This window comes from Callithrix jacchus, chromosome 7 (genome assembly GCF_049354715.1).
Source record: "Callithrix jacchus isolate 240 chromosome 7, calJac240_pri, whole genome shotgun sequence".
Taxonomy (NCBI): Eukaryota; Metazoa; Chordata; class Mammalia; order Primates; family Cebidae; genus Callithrix; species Callithrix jacchus.
The window spans coordinates 87,349,154-87,366,480 of record NC_133508.1 but is presented as its reverse complement, the minus strand read 5'-3'; the positions used below and the strand labels follow the sequence as shown (position 1 = coordinate 87,366,480).

The window sequence follows — 17,327 nt, the reverse complement described above, 5'->3', positions numbered from 1 at the left end:
TTTCCCCTAGCTTAGTCTGTTTTCCTAACTCTGTTTAGTTTGAACCAAAGATTTAGGATTATGCTATGGTTTGAGCGTCCCCACCGAAACTCATATGGGGAACCTTAATTCCTGGTATGGAAATGTTGGGAGGTGGAAGCTTTAAGAAGTGAAGCCTAAAAGGAGATGTCTGGGCCATTGACCCTTCATGTCCTTGACTGGTCTCCTGGAAGTGGGTTCTCCTTCTTGTTCTCATTAAGCTAGATTAATAGTCCCAGGAATGGATTTCTTCTCAGGAGAGCAAATTGTTTTAAGGGGAGGATGTGGCTGGGCGCGGTGGCCCACGCCTATAATCCCAGTACTTTGGGAGGCTGAGGTGGGTGAATCACAAGGTCAGGAGTTCAAGACCTGCCTGGTCAAGGTGGTGAAACCCCGTCTCTGCTAAAAATACAAAAAGAATTAGCCAGACATGATGGCAGGCACTTGTAATCCCAGCTACTCAGGATGCTGAGGCAGAGAATTGCTTGAACCCAGGAGGCAGAGGTTGCAGTGAGCCAAGATTGCACCACTGCACCCCAGCCTGGGTGACAAAGTAAGACTCTTATCTCAAAAATGAATAAATACATAAAAATTTAAAAAATAAAGAGAGGATGCCTTTTCCATATGGTCCACTTCCCCCTTCACCTTTCACCATGTTATGATTAAATATAAATGTATTTAAAAGAAAATAGTGATTTTAGTTTTGTGTCCAGTTGTGAATGTTTAAAATTTTGTGCTGTGGTACAAATGCAGCATCTATAATGTTGTCTTATTTTCTAAATATTGATACCTGCCCATTCATTTTCTGAATGGAAATTAAAAAAACAAACAGTGTTTGTTTAGTCAACAAATCTTTGCTGCTGTATCTTCCTTTGCAAAAAAAGTCTCTTAGTGCTGGCCTGTAGGCATAAACAATCATTTTTAATCCTAAAAGAAATGATAAAACTGTTAAATATTATTGTATATTTAATAATAGTAAAATAGCTGCCAATTTTAAGGGCCTACCATATTTTAGGCACAAGTCCAAGTGTTTTCTGTTTCTTATTTCATCCTTACAAGAAGACAAGTGTTTTAAAGATAAATATTATTCCCACTTTATACCTGAGGCTCCTTTAAACTCATGAGAATCACACTGAAAGGTAGTAATCAGAAACCCTTAAATAGAGTAGTTGACAGTGTTGTGCCCTCTATTTTTTATCAGATATTCTTCCTTTTATAGTACCTAGTATATGGTAGGTAGGCAGTGAGCATTTGTGGAATTTCATCTCCCTTCCCGTAAATTGCTAGGTTCCATGTAATATATATTTTATGTTAGAATACATCTTGGTAAGAGCCAGTGACTTAGATAATTATGACTTAAGTTGAAAGAAACTAAACAATATCCTGTTTTGAATTTAAACAAGATTACTTTTTTCCATATCTGATTTCTTAGTAATCCTGGTTTCCATTAACAAGATAGAAATATCTGTGCTTCAGCAATGAAAAATTTTACAAGTGATTAATATGTCATAGCCATCAGATATTCCTTTTATATTTCTCTCCAAACTTTAGATTCAAACCATTTCATCTTATCTTACCAGTTTTCTAAAAGCAAGAACTGGTAAATATAAAAGTATATCTGACTTATGATTAATGATTTTCTTTCACTCATTGTCTCAACCCTTCCTTCTTCCTTCTCTCCCTTATTCCTTTGTATTATCCCCTTAGTGAGAGCATATGTTCTTTGCCTTTTCAAATTTGTAATTTTAGCATTTGGCCTTGGGTTGATTTGGCAACTTGTTAGTCCCCTCCTCAAATGTTCTATGATGGGTAGCCTGTTTGATTTATTTCAAAATTTCATTATTTAAAAACAGAGCCATTTCCCTTTGTTATAGAATGGTTTGCCCGCAAACCATTCTATAACCTTTGGGTTTGACATTGCTGGAATTTAATTTCTTGTGGAAACCATTTATCCCTTCATGATATCTGACTCTGATGAACCCCATGTGCAGTTGGGTTGACAACTTTGGACCTGTCACTGGATGCACTGGTACACTTTTATCTCTTCAAAAGCAAGAAAATACCACAATTATGAGAACTGTGCATTTTCTCTTAAAACAACTAGTTTTTCCCACATCTGTTTTTCTTCTAATGTTTCGAACTGAATTTTTTGCTGCTGGTAGTGTATTATGAATGGTAGCCCTGTGCATGCATGATCTTGGGAGGAAGAAGCAGAGCCTCCTAGCCATGAGAAAGATTTAACATCTGTACTGTGAAGTGCCACCTTAGGTTCTTGTTAATTATAATGGAATGAACTGACAAGTAGAAATTTTTACAATTTTGTACTGTCCACTGGCCCTACAGGCTCTTCATGATTGCAATTTGAAAATCTTAAACATGATTCATGTTTTAGGAAGATTAATCAGATTAAAATTTTAAGTATCCCTTTGATTACAGCAAATTGTTGGTTAAGGCTACTATAAAGTGTCAGCTGGCTGTGTAATCCCTGTATATCTCCCAACTATTTGCAAAAAATTAGAGTGATTTTCCAATAACTAGTAGAAAATTGATCACTTTTTTTCCTTTTTTTTTTTTTTTTGAGATGGAGTTTTGCTCTTGTTACCCAGGCTGGAGTGCAATGGCACTCCTGGGTTCAGGCAATTTTCCTGCCTCAGCCTCCTGAGTAGCTGGGATTACAGGCACATGCCACCATGCCCAGCTAATTTTTTGTATTTTTAGTAGAGACGGGGTTTCACCATGTTGACCAGGATGGTCTCGATCTCTTGACCTTGTGATCCACCCGCCTCGGCCTCCCAAAGTGCTAGGATTACAGGCTTGAGCCATGGCGCCCGGCCTTGATCACTTTTTTTTTATAGTTTATTGAATGGCTGTGTGCTCTGAGATCTGTACCACAAATATGCTTTGTGTAGTGGTGAAAGTTTTGTTATATAGTATTTTATACCCCATAAGATACCTATATTTTTATAATTATTTTATCTTGCTCATTTTCACAAAAAGAACATGGGAAATACAAAATTTCCAGGCAAAATTGTCTTGAGATGAAATTCTTAAAATCACTGAACTTACCTGCTTTTCCCTTTTATTTTTTTCTCTCTCTCTTCCTTTCCTTTATTTCTTTCTTCATTCCTTTTTTTGTAGGTATTCTTTTTAGCTAGTATGTAATAGCACTTATGGGCAGGTATTTTGTGACATCTGCTTAATCCATTGGTGTGAAAGCAACAAGGACTTACTCTCTTTTGTAGGAAATTACATTCCAACTATTTTTTGACATCTTTTATTTTTGAGGTTGCCAATGATCAGATCAGAGTCAAGACTGACTTGAAATACTTTAGAAAAAAAGCACCAAAAAAAGGAGATCCTCATTTTCTAGTCTCATGATCCATACATCCCCACTGATGAGTTAAGCTATATGGATGTGAAATTTGGTATGGAAGGTTAGGCTGCTGGATCACCCTTTATCCCATTATAGTTGAGAACATGAGAATTTGAATTTTCATAGTGGCACTGATATGAAATTGCCATAAAATCTGGTTATTGCTCTTCTAAATGTGTATTTAAACCTGCCTTCCAGTGAACTTATTGCAGTGGTGCTAACTTGTCTCAACACTCTTGCCAGCGGTTCTAGTGGCCCTTAACAACACCTACTTTCTATAGTCATAGCACAGATTTTATGGTGGATTCAGTCTAAATTTTTGAGTTAAATTTCTATAGGCAGAAAATATATTGGCTTTAAAAATTAAGAGGTTTGATTCTGTTTTGAATTTGGATATCAAATGAATCTGAACACATGACATTTTAATGCCATTTGTCTTTTCAAATAGATTTACCTTCTAATGCATGTGATGACGGGACTTTGCTCATCAGCTAGAGCATACATTTCAGAGGAGTTGTTACCTAAAATATTATCATAAGGCATAAGAAAACAGACGATTTAAGTTGCTTTTCATGAACATAATTAAGAATTAATAAGCCAGTACCAGTGGCTAGTCCCCAGAATTTCCACTGTTTTGCCTTTTGTGACCTGTGTTATTAAAAGTCCATTATTTTTACAGACTTTATTAAATTGGATCTTATTAAAGCATTCTATATTTGCATTTGGTCTTTCATAATTCATTATTATTATGACATTTACTTTTTACCATCAGATCTGAAAACATATCATAAGCTACCCTTTTCTCTTGAAAGAAATGCTAATTTCAAACAGTCCTCTAATAGAAGAGAAAAGCTTTATCAGTTTTTTCATTTATTCCAGATCGTGTTAAGAATACTAATGCTAGACTTCAGTATGCTAATATCTAAGAGCTTTTTTTGGTCAAAAGCTTAGAATTATTATTTTTATCTCATGCTGAGTATGAAACTAGGAGACCCACTACTACTGGAGAAAACACAGTTGTAAAGTACAGTTCTTGATTCTAAAGACTTGAGAAAATGTTGCTAAATTCTGTTTTTTAGGATGATGCTAGTCAATTTGGCTTTGTACAACACAATATTATTCTATTTAAGAAATCTTATCCTCTTGATATTAGTTCGTTTTTCTCATAGTTTAAGGGTAGTGTTACCGTGTTTAAGAATCCTATGCTGTTAGCCTCAGACAGCATTTAGGGTATGCTTCTTGCTTTTCTATATGATAATCACTTCTGTATCATGTCAGATATGTTGAAAGCTCAATATAGCAATATGTTACATATTGATATCAGGCAGACTGTCTAATTTAACATAACTAATAAGACAGTGAGTTCTTTGTTGAGTACTAGTAAATATATTAAGCTATAAAGCAAAACTCACTTTGTATTTTGTCTCCTTTTAGATTTCTCACCATGTGCAATAGACACTTTGGCAGTGTTGTGGCACAAACCATTCGGACTCAAAAAACAGATCAGTTTCCACTTTTCCTGATTATTATGGGAAAGCGATCATCTAATGAAGTGTTGAATGTGATACAAGGTAAAGTACATGTCACAAGGAGAGTAAAGTCTTCCTGGTATGTGATAGCTTTATCGTTTTTCTGTCAAAACTGACAATATTTCTATTTGTGAATATCTTTGCATTTGAAAATGTACAACATCCTGAAGAATGTCTTCAAAAAGTATAGGTGCTATAAAAAATAATATGCTGCATGAAAATCTAACAGAAACATCTTAATAAAATTGCACAACCCTTGGGACACAGGATGTTCAAGTTAAATGTTCAGAATTGCTAAATTCTGTAATCTAGCAATTAGGACATAATCAGTTGTCAAATATGACATTCCTTATTTATATTGATTTATTGCTATAATGTTGATTTATTGAAAGAAATGCTTATCTTTAGTTATCTAGAAAATCCAGTTACTGTATATTGAAGATAGAATTTTTCACAGTGACAATTGTGTCTTCTTATTTGTATGATTCTGTGTTTAGGGTACAACCCTAAAGCATGAAGCTAAAACTGTATATGGGATACTAATTTCTGCCTCCATTTAAGTCTGATTGGGAGGAGAGGATATGTGTGAAATTCAGTGCCTTGAAAACCCAAACAAAACCAGATCGCTAGCATTTTATGTTTTCTCTATAACTACAGCATTCAGTTCAAAACAGTGTTTAAAAAGACCTGCAGGGGAGCTTATTTGCATAGGATAAATGGATAATGAAGATAACACTTCTTTCCTGCTTTCCCTGTCAGAGGCAATATTGCAAGAACTAGTGGTTCTCAAGGTGTGGTGTGTAGACTTCAGACTAGACCCTTGCAAGGGATCTGTAAGGACAAAATTATTTTCATACTGTGACAACACTTTTTTTTTTTTTGCCTTTTTTACTATGTTGATATTTGTACTAGTGGCTCAAAAAGAATAGTTTATAAAAACTCTCGGCACCTTAGCTCAAATCAATGCCATAATACAAAACTGTGCTAGTAGTCATATTCTTCATTGCCATGTATTTAGTTAAAAAGAAATGAAAAAGTCTTAAGAATGTTCTCGATGAAGCAGTAAAAATTATTGCTTTCATTAAATTTTAGCCCTCTTAATAGTTTGTGTGGCACAATAAGAGGTATGGGTAAGCACTTCTGCTGCATACTGAAGTACACTGGTGGTCTCAAAGAAAACACTGGTGTGGTTGCTTACACTGAACTACTTGTTTTTTATTTCTTATAGAAAGTATTTTTACCTGAAAATACTACTGACAGGGAAACTGTGCTTATGTAGCCTGGGTAGTTGCCAGACATTTTCTGCAAAATGAACAAAGTGAATCTGTGGTCTCTGTTGTTATTCATAAAATTCAAGTTTTCAAGCAAAAATTTGTATCATCCACCTTAAGGCTGGTATCTTAAATACTTTTTAATAAAATCAGTGGTGATATTAGCAAGTGTGATATTTTTAAATATCATATAATGAAGTGTGTCAGCATTCAGCAGAGAAATGCATAACACAGTGAACCAGTGTTTTACAAATGACTGATGCATGACATTATAAAATCATGTACAGATAAAAGATCCATTCAAAGGGCAATGGATTTTAATATAACAGAGTACACACATTTCATTGATATTGTTTCAAATTCCATGTGCATCTAATTTGAAGAAACTTAGACTTGTCAGTTTAAGTGTAGTATCAAAAGAATATCCACATTTATCTATGAAAATACTTCTCCCTTTTCCAGCTACCTAGCTTACCAGATTTTCTTCATAAATTTCAACCAGTACAACATGTTGTAATTGGTTAGTACAGAAGTAGGTATGAGAATACGGTTGTTTCTAATAAGCACACACATTACAGAGATTTGCAAAAATGTTATAATAATGCTGCTCTTCTCACTAAACTTTTTCTTTTGGAAAATAGTCATGTTTGATAAAACATAATATTTATATTAACATGTGATAGGTTTATTATCATTACTTTTAAATGGATTTCTATTTTAATTTCTAATACAGTAAATGTTAATAGCCATAATCCACATAAACAAAAGTTCTTTGGGGATCTCAGTAATTTTTAACAGTGTTAAGGGGTCTGAGACCAAAAAGTTTGAGAACTGCTGCAATCAACTATAAAGAGTAAGTTTGCCCTGAACTGCATTAACTGGTACACTTTTTCTCTGTCTTTGATCAGTAGGGCTTAAGTATGAAGTACCTACAAGTCCAGTTTGGCAGTGTATCCTTCCAGTTAGGGCTAAAACATAGCTGATAAGCAGTGACTTAAGCCTAAAAATTAATGGCCAGTATGTAGTCACCTATACAACTGTGACTACAGTATTTTCCCACTGATGATTCCAGTATACTTCATATAGTATCCATTTCCCATGCTCTGAGTCTTAGCCACTACCATTTTAAATAAAATATAGAAACCCAGAGACTTGCCCAATAATAAAATCTACATTGGCTAGGTGTGGTGGCATATACCTATAATCCCAGCTACTTGGGAGGCTGAGGTGGTAGGATCATTTGAGATCTGGGCAAAAAACCAAAACCCTGTCTCAAAAAAATAAACAATAAATCTACATTGAAGGTGCTCCTAAACTTATTTTGTCATCTGTCATATCTATTAATATTAACTACCAATGATTGTATGTATACTTTACATTGTCTCCACTCCTTCTAAGAACATTACAGTCTCCATTTTGAGAAAAGGAAATTGATCCTTAGAGAGCTACAGTCCATTTATTCACTTATTTATTTGATTATTGAATAAATACTCATTAAAGTCTTTGTCATGTGCTAGACAGTTTCCAGGTACTAGATCATATAACTTATAAGTAATGGAATTAGAGTTAGAACTCTGACTATAAAACCAGTTCTGTTTTCTTAGTGCCAAGGTGAGTAACATTTATTCTGTAGCTCATTTACGGAGTAGTATTGATGTGAACAAATTAGATCATTTCTTTTGCCAAGGACCATAGATGTTCCCTAAACCCATGCTGCCAATGATCATAAGAATAATTAGGGAAAGGACCATTGAAAAATCATGTTAGTCAAGCCCTCTGGAAAAATGCCAGCAAGGATGCTTGGTCTTTATTGTCCTGTTGGTGGCCATTTCATGAATGGGGAAGAAGACCCCTTCTGAAGCCTTGGAGAAAACTTAACTCTTTCTGCCTGAAGGTTTGAGAGAAGATACTTGTCATATCTTTATATATCCTCATGAATTTTTTTCTTATAGGTACATCCCAAGCAAATAACAATGACTTAACTGTGTTTAGGAAATGGCATATATGTGCTATATGTTTGTTACGGACTTGGTCAGGGAATAAAATGACATTAAGAAAAATCAAACGTTTTAAATACCTTCTTATAAAGATTATAAAAATCATTTAAAAGCAGCTGAAAGGGAGAAATATCAATTGGGCCAAAAGAGAAAATTTTTTTCAGAAATTGAATTACTGTTTGTTTCACTAGAGGATTTTTAGTGATAGAAGGTAATTCTAAGTAAAGGTAATAGACTGAGGTGGGTGGCAAAGAGGACAGGCTTCCAGACAGCCTCTTCTGGTTTCAGATTCTTGCCTGACTGCTTAACCAGCTTGACCTTGGTCAGGCAGGTTTTTTTGAGCTCTCTAAGACTCATTTTTCTTCTTTTTAAAAACAAATCATAGTGACTCCTTCATAAAATTGTTGTGCAGATTAAATGAGATAGTATATATAAAGTGCTTAGCCTAATCAGTGATATGTAAACAATTGGTAATTGTTGCTAGTGTTATTAACTAGATTTATGTTTTCGTAATTTGACAGAACTTGTATATAGACATGATTTGTCTATATATGATTTGGACATTCTTGTATATAGTGCTAAAAGTCCTTCTTATTAAGAAACTGCTCCCTTGGGCGGGCGCGGTGGCTCAAACCTGTAATCCCAGCACTTTGGGAGGCCGAGGCGGGTGGATCACGAAGTCAGGAGATCGAGACCATCTTGGTCAACATGGTGAAACCCCATCTCTACTAAAAATACAAAAAATTAGCTGGGCATGGTGGTGCGTGCCTGTAATCCCAGCTACTCAGGAGGCTGAGGCAGGAGAATTGCCTGGACCCAGGAGTTGGAGCTTGCAGTGAGCGGAGATCGCGCCATTGCACTCCAGCCTGGGTAACAAAAGCGAAACTCCGTCTCAAAAAAAAAAAAAAAAGAAACTGCTCCCTCAAATATAACTGTTCTGAAATTTGAACTGCCAGTATACTAGTTTACTCTTTCTTGTTGAACATATGAAACATTTCATAAAACCACAAAAGTATTTTAACTATAATTTTTTTAGACTGGTTATTCCTTTCTGGTTAATTCTAGAATGACTTTCTAGTTTCTAATACTTTAATAATTTGAAGTTATATATAAAAAGCTTATATAAAGTTTGGCAATCTCTTTATTTTAGGTAACACAACAGTAGATGAGTTAATGATGAGACTCATGGCCGCAATGGAGATCTTCACAGCCCAACAACAGGAAGATATAAAGGATGAGGTAAGGTAAAGGTTAAGCAGATCTTTAACAGGATTTTGATGAGGTAATCTGTCAAATGATGGTACATGCTTATGATATGATTGATAAATAAGGATGATGAAGATCTATTTCCCAATTCGAGGGTTTTTATACAATGGAGTTTATCATTGGCATTACTATTACCAGTCCATTCTTTTTATAACCACAAAACCCAATAATTTCTTTTAATTTATGGACTATTTATACTTTGCTAGATTTGGGGTGGTTACAGGAAGTCGATTTGCAAGAAATGAGTTCAGAAGCATGTTTATAGAAGAAACTATAATCTGGGAAATTATGTCTACTATATGAATTATATCACTCACTTTTAAGGTCCTCTTATTCTTTTTAAATATTTAGATCAATTAGCAATAAACACATTTTACATTTGAATATATTTTTGAAGTACTGTGAGAATTAGCAAAAGATCTCCAGCATTCTGAATTTCTCAACCTCCTATACATATTCAGGTGTTAGAGATAACATGAACATAGAACCTCAAAATAATAACAAAACCATTATTGATGGCAAGATGGCAATAATGTTCAATCCTTACCTGGTATTTGTCATGTGCCAGGCACTGTACTAAGTACTAATCATCATCTCATATGATCCTCAAAATAACCCATGAAGTTGTATATCAGTCAGCATTCTGGCAGTAAATAGATGACACTTTTAAACTAGGTTATTTAAGAAGAATTTAATAAGGTGACCATTTGTAAATATGTGGGCAGGGTTTTCAAAAATCAACAGAAAAGGCTGGACACAGTGGCTCACGCCTGTTATTCTAGGACTCTGGGAGGCTGAGGTGGGTCAATCACTGAGTTTAAGAGTTTAAGACCAGCCTGACCAATGTGGTGAAACTCTATCTCTACTAAAAATACAAAAATTAGCCAGGCATGGTGTGCCTGTGATCCCAGCTACTCAGGAGGCTGAGGCAGGATAATCGCTTGAACCTGGGAGGCGGAGGTTGCAGTGAGTGAGCCAAGATCACGCCACTGTTCTCCAGCCTGGGTCTGTCTCAAAAAAAAAAGAAGAAGAAGAAGAAGTTAATACAGACTCCAAGGCTAAAAGGCTAAAGGGAACCATTATTATCTCTGGGCCTGAAAGCCTAGGAGAGGGTGCTATATATGGAGAAAACTGCTTTTGATAGAGGGATATAGCTAACCTTGGTGGCCTAGTAGGGAGGAAACCAGGAAACAGCTTCATCTTCCTTCTCTAATCTCCTGCTAGTATCTCCAATTCATTTAGCCCAATTAGAAGCTGGAAGGTAGGAGAACCTTCTTGGGAACAAAGCTGTGTAGAACATGGATCCTGAGGGGGTTAATGACAGGTAATCTAGCACAGATTGGTATGATTATCTCCACTTTACAGAAAAGAAAACTGAGAGGCAAAGTTAAGTAAATTTGCCCTTGGTCATATAGCTGACAAGAGCTGCAAATAATAATCTCAAGTAGTCATTAGTACTTGGATCAATCAAGACATTTCTGGATTTAGAAAACAGCCTTAAAATAAAATATGAAACAGATATTAGAATTTGTTAATTTGAGATGCTATGTTCACAGATGTTTGTAAGATTATCATTTTTAATGTATCTGTTTTAAATTTCTTTTTAAAAGATTTCCCTAAAACAAGTAAGAGTTTTATTTCTGAACAGTGATGAAAAGATGCTAAGGATAGTTTGAATAGACTATCGTTTAGTTATTGCAAATGTGAAACATACACAATTTTAGTATAACCCTGAACTATTATATTTTATTTTATTTACTTATCCCTGTATTACATTAAACTGTGAGTTTGTTAAGAGCAAGAATCATATCAAATTCATGTTTGTAACCCTGTCCCCTAACAGTGTACCTAGGACAAAGTCAGTACTCAGTAAATATTTGTTAAGTGATTGAATAAATGAGTATTTGAATTTACATAAAATAAAGTAACTTGGAAAAAACAATATTTGATTACAACACAATATAAAACCTGGCCAGGGCCAGGGGTGGATCACTTGAGCTCAGGAGTTAAGAGACCAGCCTAGGCAACATGGTGAAACCCCATTTCTACAGAAAATACAAAAATTAGCCAGGTGTGGTGTTGCCTTCCTGTAGTACCAGCTACTTGGAGAGTTGAGGCTACAGTGAGCCATGTTCATGCCATTGCATTCCAACCTGGACAACAAAGTGGGACCCTGTAATAAGTGTGGCCCAGCACAGTGGCTCAAACCTGTAATCTCAGCAGTTTGGGAGGCCAAGACAGAAGGATGGCTTGAGGCCAGGAGTTTGAGATCAGCCTGGGCAACATAGCAAGGCCCATCTCTACCAAAAAAATTTTTAAAAACAATAGCTGGGCATGATGGTGCATGCCTTTAGTCCTAGCTACTCAGGAGGCTCCAGTGGGAGGATCACTTGAGCCCAGGGGTTTAAGGTGGCAGTGAGCTATATGCTTGCACCACTACACTTCATTCTGAGTGACAGAGTAAGACCTTGTCACTTAAAAGCAAACAAAAAAGGTAACTTTTAAAATATTTTTAAAAAATGAAACCCAATATATCCACATTAACAAATGTGAAAATTTGGAGTGCTGTGACTAGTTTAGAGTTTTAATGCACATTCGATTTCTTCTATTGCTGTAAAAATATTGTTTATACTTTTTAATAGTCAGTGTTTCATTTACTCTAGTAGAGGCAATCAGATATATGGTAGAAAGATGTTTATCTGTTACTCTACAAATTGACAGTGACATTTTGAAATAATGAAGTACTGTACTTAGTTAGGAATTTGTAATAATAGGTGTTCTGCCTTTCAAGATTACATTTATCCTGGAACAGAGGCATTGATTGACAATAATTCACTAAAAACATTCTTCAGCCATTTAAATCTTGAGTCTCATTAGTACTAGATTTACTACAGATTATGCTGTATAAGAATATGAATGCACAATATTTGCATTCATATTCCCAGTTCATTTTTTCATCTTAATTTGTGTTCCCCATAATGCACTAGTAAAGAAATTGACTTTAATTCCTTTAATACTGAGCACAAAATTTAATATGAGGGCTACAGGAAAAATCCAGCACTTCATATAATTGAAATTTTTATTGAAATTTAATTGCAAAAGGTAAAGATTTCTCTTTGTTTTTAGAATGTCTTCATAAAAGTTGTAGCTCAAGTTATAATAGAGTTCCTAAGAAAAATAAAAGGCACTTCTAACTTTAAAAACTTCTTTTGGACTATACATAGACCATAATGATTTGGTATCTGCTGAATATGTGACAAGAAACATTATTCCTTGTAATTGTGAATTTGCCTTTTTTTTTTAATTGCAAATAAGACTTTACTTAAATTTGAAATTAAAATTAAATCAGTGAAGAGGTTTGGAGGCTGGCTTCCTAGGCCCGAATTTATTTAAACTTAACTTTAAATTATATTCATCACTTTGATGATTTTGTAGCACAACCAGAGATACCTATGTTTAAAACTTTTGTGAAATAAACCCAAGTCTAAACCATATTTACACACTGAATCACCCTTCAGTGGCCCAGAAATGACTAACCTTTATATCACTGATTGCTCTGTTTTTAATTAGGGTATATACATTATGTGGACCTCTGTTTTAGACAGAACTGCTTATTGCTTTCTCTCTTAGACATTTTCATTAGTAGTATTAGTTTGGTTTTATAAAGGTTTGTTGAGCTTCTACCAAGTACTTATCACTGGACAAATAAATCTTTTCCTTTAATGAGGGGCTATTGGCAAAGAGTGGGTGAGGAGGAAAACAAGCATTATTACATTACAGTAGCCACATTTTAGAATCTATTTTTGCCTAAAGGCTGGTTCCAAATGATAGATGCTTTCTAACATGTAAATGGGTTGATTTTTTATATGCACTGTTTTTTAAACTACCTAGAAACCTCTGATAATCAAGAGTTTGTGATACTTAGTTGGTGATCTATTTATTGTTTCATTTGTTTATTCATTCAACACAAATTTGTTTATAATCCTCTATCCTGTTTGCAAGGATTACTTGATTCCAGGCTTACCTCTATGATTAACTTGTATCTGAACAATAGCTCAGTAATTGTCACAATCCAGATGTTGGAGATCAGGGCAGATTTCAAGGGCAGTTACAGCATTCTCATCTCTGGAATTCTAAGAATACACTGGTGGAACATGGGCAAAATATACCAGAGGGGCATTCTAGGCTTATTTTAAAGGGTTCTAATTTAGAATTTAAAAATTGCATTGCCACAGTACAGGGAGAATATGTTTATTACGTCACAGCAGCTATTTTGTTGCCAAAGGAAATTGTTGGCTTTGTCGTTTGCTACATGGAATATGTAACTTTTTCCCCCTAAGCTTTGTCTTAGTCTCTTTTCAGCAGTACATTCCTTTTCCTTTCCTCCGTTTAAAATCTCATGACTGTCATACCCATTCTCTTTGCAGAGCTAACAATGACAAACAGAACTGATTCTGCTTCTGTTGCAGTTTTTTAAAATTGTTTTTCATGTTTTTGGGTACACAGTAGTTTTATATATTTTTGGGGCAGATGAGATGTTTTGATACAGGCATGCAATGAAACAATCTCTTTGTACAAAAAGCAAAGCAAAACTTACTAAACAGACTTTTAAAGGGAGATTTCACTCTTATTCTTTAAAAAATACACACACACACACACACACACACACACACACACCACTTCTTAAAGCTTGCAGAGCTACTCATTGGTCAGTTGTTAAGAGAGTTTTCCCTGATATAGCTATATATAAATTTATATGTGAGATTAAAAATCCAAAAATATGATATTTTTGAACATTAGAATTCCACTGAAAATGCTAAAGTCATGGAAGTTCTAATATTTATAAGTAACTTCAAGGAGAAAGGTCTGTGTTAACTGTTAATGATTAGATTGCTAAATGGTTAGCCAAGCACACCGTAGGTACCTTTCCAAAGGTAGCTACATTCTGCTTAGAAAAATAGTTATTTATCTAGTGATTTCTCTCCTTTTTTAGGCCCAAATCACAGAAAATTAATTGCTCTCATTTTGATTTATGTATTCATTTTATATGTATTTATTGAGCTTTTACTGTATAGCAGACACTGTAGGACCTAAGGACACAGCTGTGAGCAAGATAAACAAGGTCCTTAGGCTTACAACCCAGAAATTCCAATAAAGTCTACCAACTAATCAGGTGGCTGAAGCTCAGGGAGCACCTAGCCAGGGTGAGACAGACATGTTCTCAAGCTACAAGGCAGGTAGAGCAGGTGAGAATGTAGATAGTCATAGCCACTGTTCAAGTTCCTTCTACATGCTAGGTTCTGGGTTTTGGGGCAATGTTTCTCAATGGGTTTCCTGAACTACTGAAATACCTGTCTACATACTAAGATTCCCAAGTACTTAGGTATGAGTAAGCAACAGGTTTATTTTTTTCACATTTAGAAACGTAAGGTAAATTATATTCTTCCAAATCCCATTTAATTTATAGTATCTGTTAAAATTTATTAGACTGTTAATGGATAACAAGTATTGACTGCATTGGTTGTTTTGTCTTGGAAAACATTCATTTAACAGAAGCATTTGACTCTGACATCTGAATTTTCATGTCATTCATATGTTATGATTAAATTTATATTCATTCTTCCTTGCTTAAGTTAATTACATTCTTAGCTTCCCAAAATGGATCATGGCTCAACAGTGGTTCACTGAAGCGTAAAAATAATGATGAATATAGTATAATAAATACTGCAAACCAGGACAACATAGTTCAAACTACAGCTGACCCTTAAACAACGTGGAGGTTAGGTTGTCGACTCTTGGTACAGTCAAATGCAAGTATAACTTTTGACTCCCCCAAAACTTTACTAATAGCCTACTGGTGACCAGAAGTCTTACCAATAACATTAATCTATTAACACATATTTTGTATGTTATATGTATTATATAGAGATTAATAAGGTGAACTAGAGAAATAAAGTGTTGTTAAGAAAATCCTAAGCAAGAAGAAATGTATTTACTGTTCATTAAGTAGAAGTGGATTATCATAAAGGTCTTTGTTCTTGTCACTTTCACATAGAGCAGGTGAGGGAAAGAGGCAGAAGTAAGGTTGGTCTTGCCATCTTAGAGGCAGCAGAGGCAAAAGAGGTGGAGGAAGTGGCAGAGGTGGCAGAAGAGGCAGGCACACTCAGCATAACTTTTATTGAATAAACTCTCCATATAAGTAGACTCACACAGTTCAGACCTGTGTCATTTAAGGGTCAACTGTGGTTCAACATTAGTATAGACATAATGCAAAGAACTCCAGTAGTAGTATTAGATTATTTTTACACTAGTTTCCATAAAAGAAAATTTGATTAAGAAGTGAATAGGCCAGGCACAGTGGCTCATGCCTGTAAACCCAGCACTTTGGGAGGCTGAGGTGGGCAGATCGTGAGGTCAGAAGTTTGAGACCACCCTGGCCAACATTATGAAACCCCATCTCCACTAAAAATACAAAAATTAGCTGGGCGTGGTGGCGTGCACCTGTAGTCCCAGCTACTCAGGAGTCTGAGGCAGGAGAATTGCTTGAACCCGAGAGGCAGAGGTTGCAGTGAGCTGAGATCATGCCACTGCACCACACCAGCCTGGTGACAGAGTGAGACTCTGTCTCAAAAAAAAAAAAAAAAAGTGAGTATGTAAAAATTGATCATATAAGAGAAGGGATCCATTTACCTCTAGTATCAGTGTTTCTCTCTTAGAACATTTTTTCATGAAAGTGTATGGCCTTCAAAGTTTTTGCTTCATTATTAAGTAAAGCCTAACGATCTACCTCTCTGTTAAGTCAATACAATTTTTTTCAGAGCAGAAGAAAAGTAATACCACTAAAGTAAAAAAATCTATTGCTAAAAGCAGAGAAGATACAAAATTCCAGAGAAGTTGTTTACAAGTGCACTCGAAGTAAAAATATATGCAAATCCTACTATTACCAAGAAACTTATAAAGCCCCTGCAAAATTAGCAATAAGAAGTTAATGCTTAGGCCGGGCGCGGTGGCTGATGCCTATAATCCCAGCACTTTGGGAGGTTGAGGTGGGTGTATCACGAGGTCAAGAGATCGAGACCATCCTGGTCAACATGTTGAAAACCCGTCTCTACTAAAAATACAAAAATTAGCTGGGCATGGTGGCATGTTCCTGTAGTCCCAGCTGCTCAGGAGGCTGGGGCAGGAGAATTGCTTGAACCCAGGAGGTGGAGGTTGCAGTGAGCCGAGATCGTGCCACTGCACTCCAGCCTGGGTAACAACAGCAAAACTCGGTCTCAAAAAAAAAAAAAAAAGTAGTTAATGCTTAAAAGAGACAGCAGGCCAGGTGCAGTGGCTCATGCCTATAATCCCAGCACTTTGGGATGCTGAAATAGGAGGATAATTTGAACTCAGGAGTTTGAGACCACCAGCCTGGGCAACATATGGAGACCCCATCTCTACAAAAAATAAGGGGAAAAAATTAGCCAAACGGCCGGGTGCAGTGGCTCATGCAGCACTTTGGGAGGCCAAGGCGGGTGGATCACAAGGTCAGGAGTTTGAGACCAGCTTGGCCAATATAGTGAAACTCCACCCATCTCTACTAAAAATACAAAAATTAGCCAGGCATCATCGTGGGCACCTGTAGTCCCAGCTACTCGGGAGGCTGAAGTAGGAGGATCACTGGAACCCAGGAAGCAGAGGTTGCAGTGAGCCAAGATCATGCCACTACACTCCAGCCTGGGTGACAGAATGAGACTCCATCTTTAAAAAAAAATTATCCAAGCATGGTGGTGCATGCCTGTAGTCCCAGCTACTTGGGAGACTGAGGTGGGAGAATTGCTTAAGCCCAGGAGATCAAGACTACAGTAAGCTGTGATCTTGCCACTGCACTCCA

General features: G+C 35.9%; 1 protein-coding gene across 10 annotated transcripts in view; it reads left to right on the top strand.

Annotated features, from left to right (window-relative positions):
• FAF1 (Fas associated factor 1) overlaps positions 1 to 17,327 on the top strand; it is a 569,750-nt gene that overhangs the window by 466,577 nt on the left and 85,846 nt on the right. For all 10 annotated transcript variants that reach the window (XM_035251413.3, XM_002750807.7, XM_078331686.1 and 7 more), the window contains 2 exons: positions 4,826 to 4,962; positions 9,339 to 9,427. In XM_035251413.3, the coding sequence (XP_035107304.1) occupies positions 4,826 to 4,962; positions 9,339 to 9,427 (226 nt within the window). The remainder of the gene's footprint in view (positions 1 to 4,825; positions 4,963 to 9,338; positions 9,428 to 17,327) is intronic.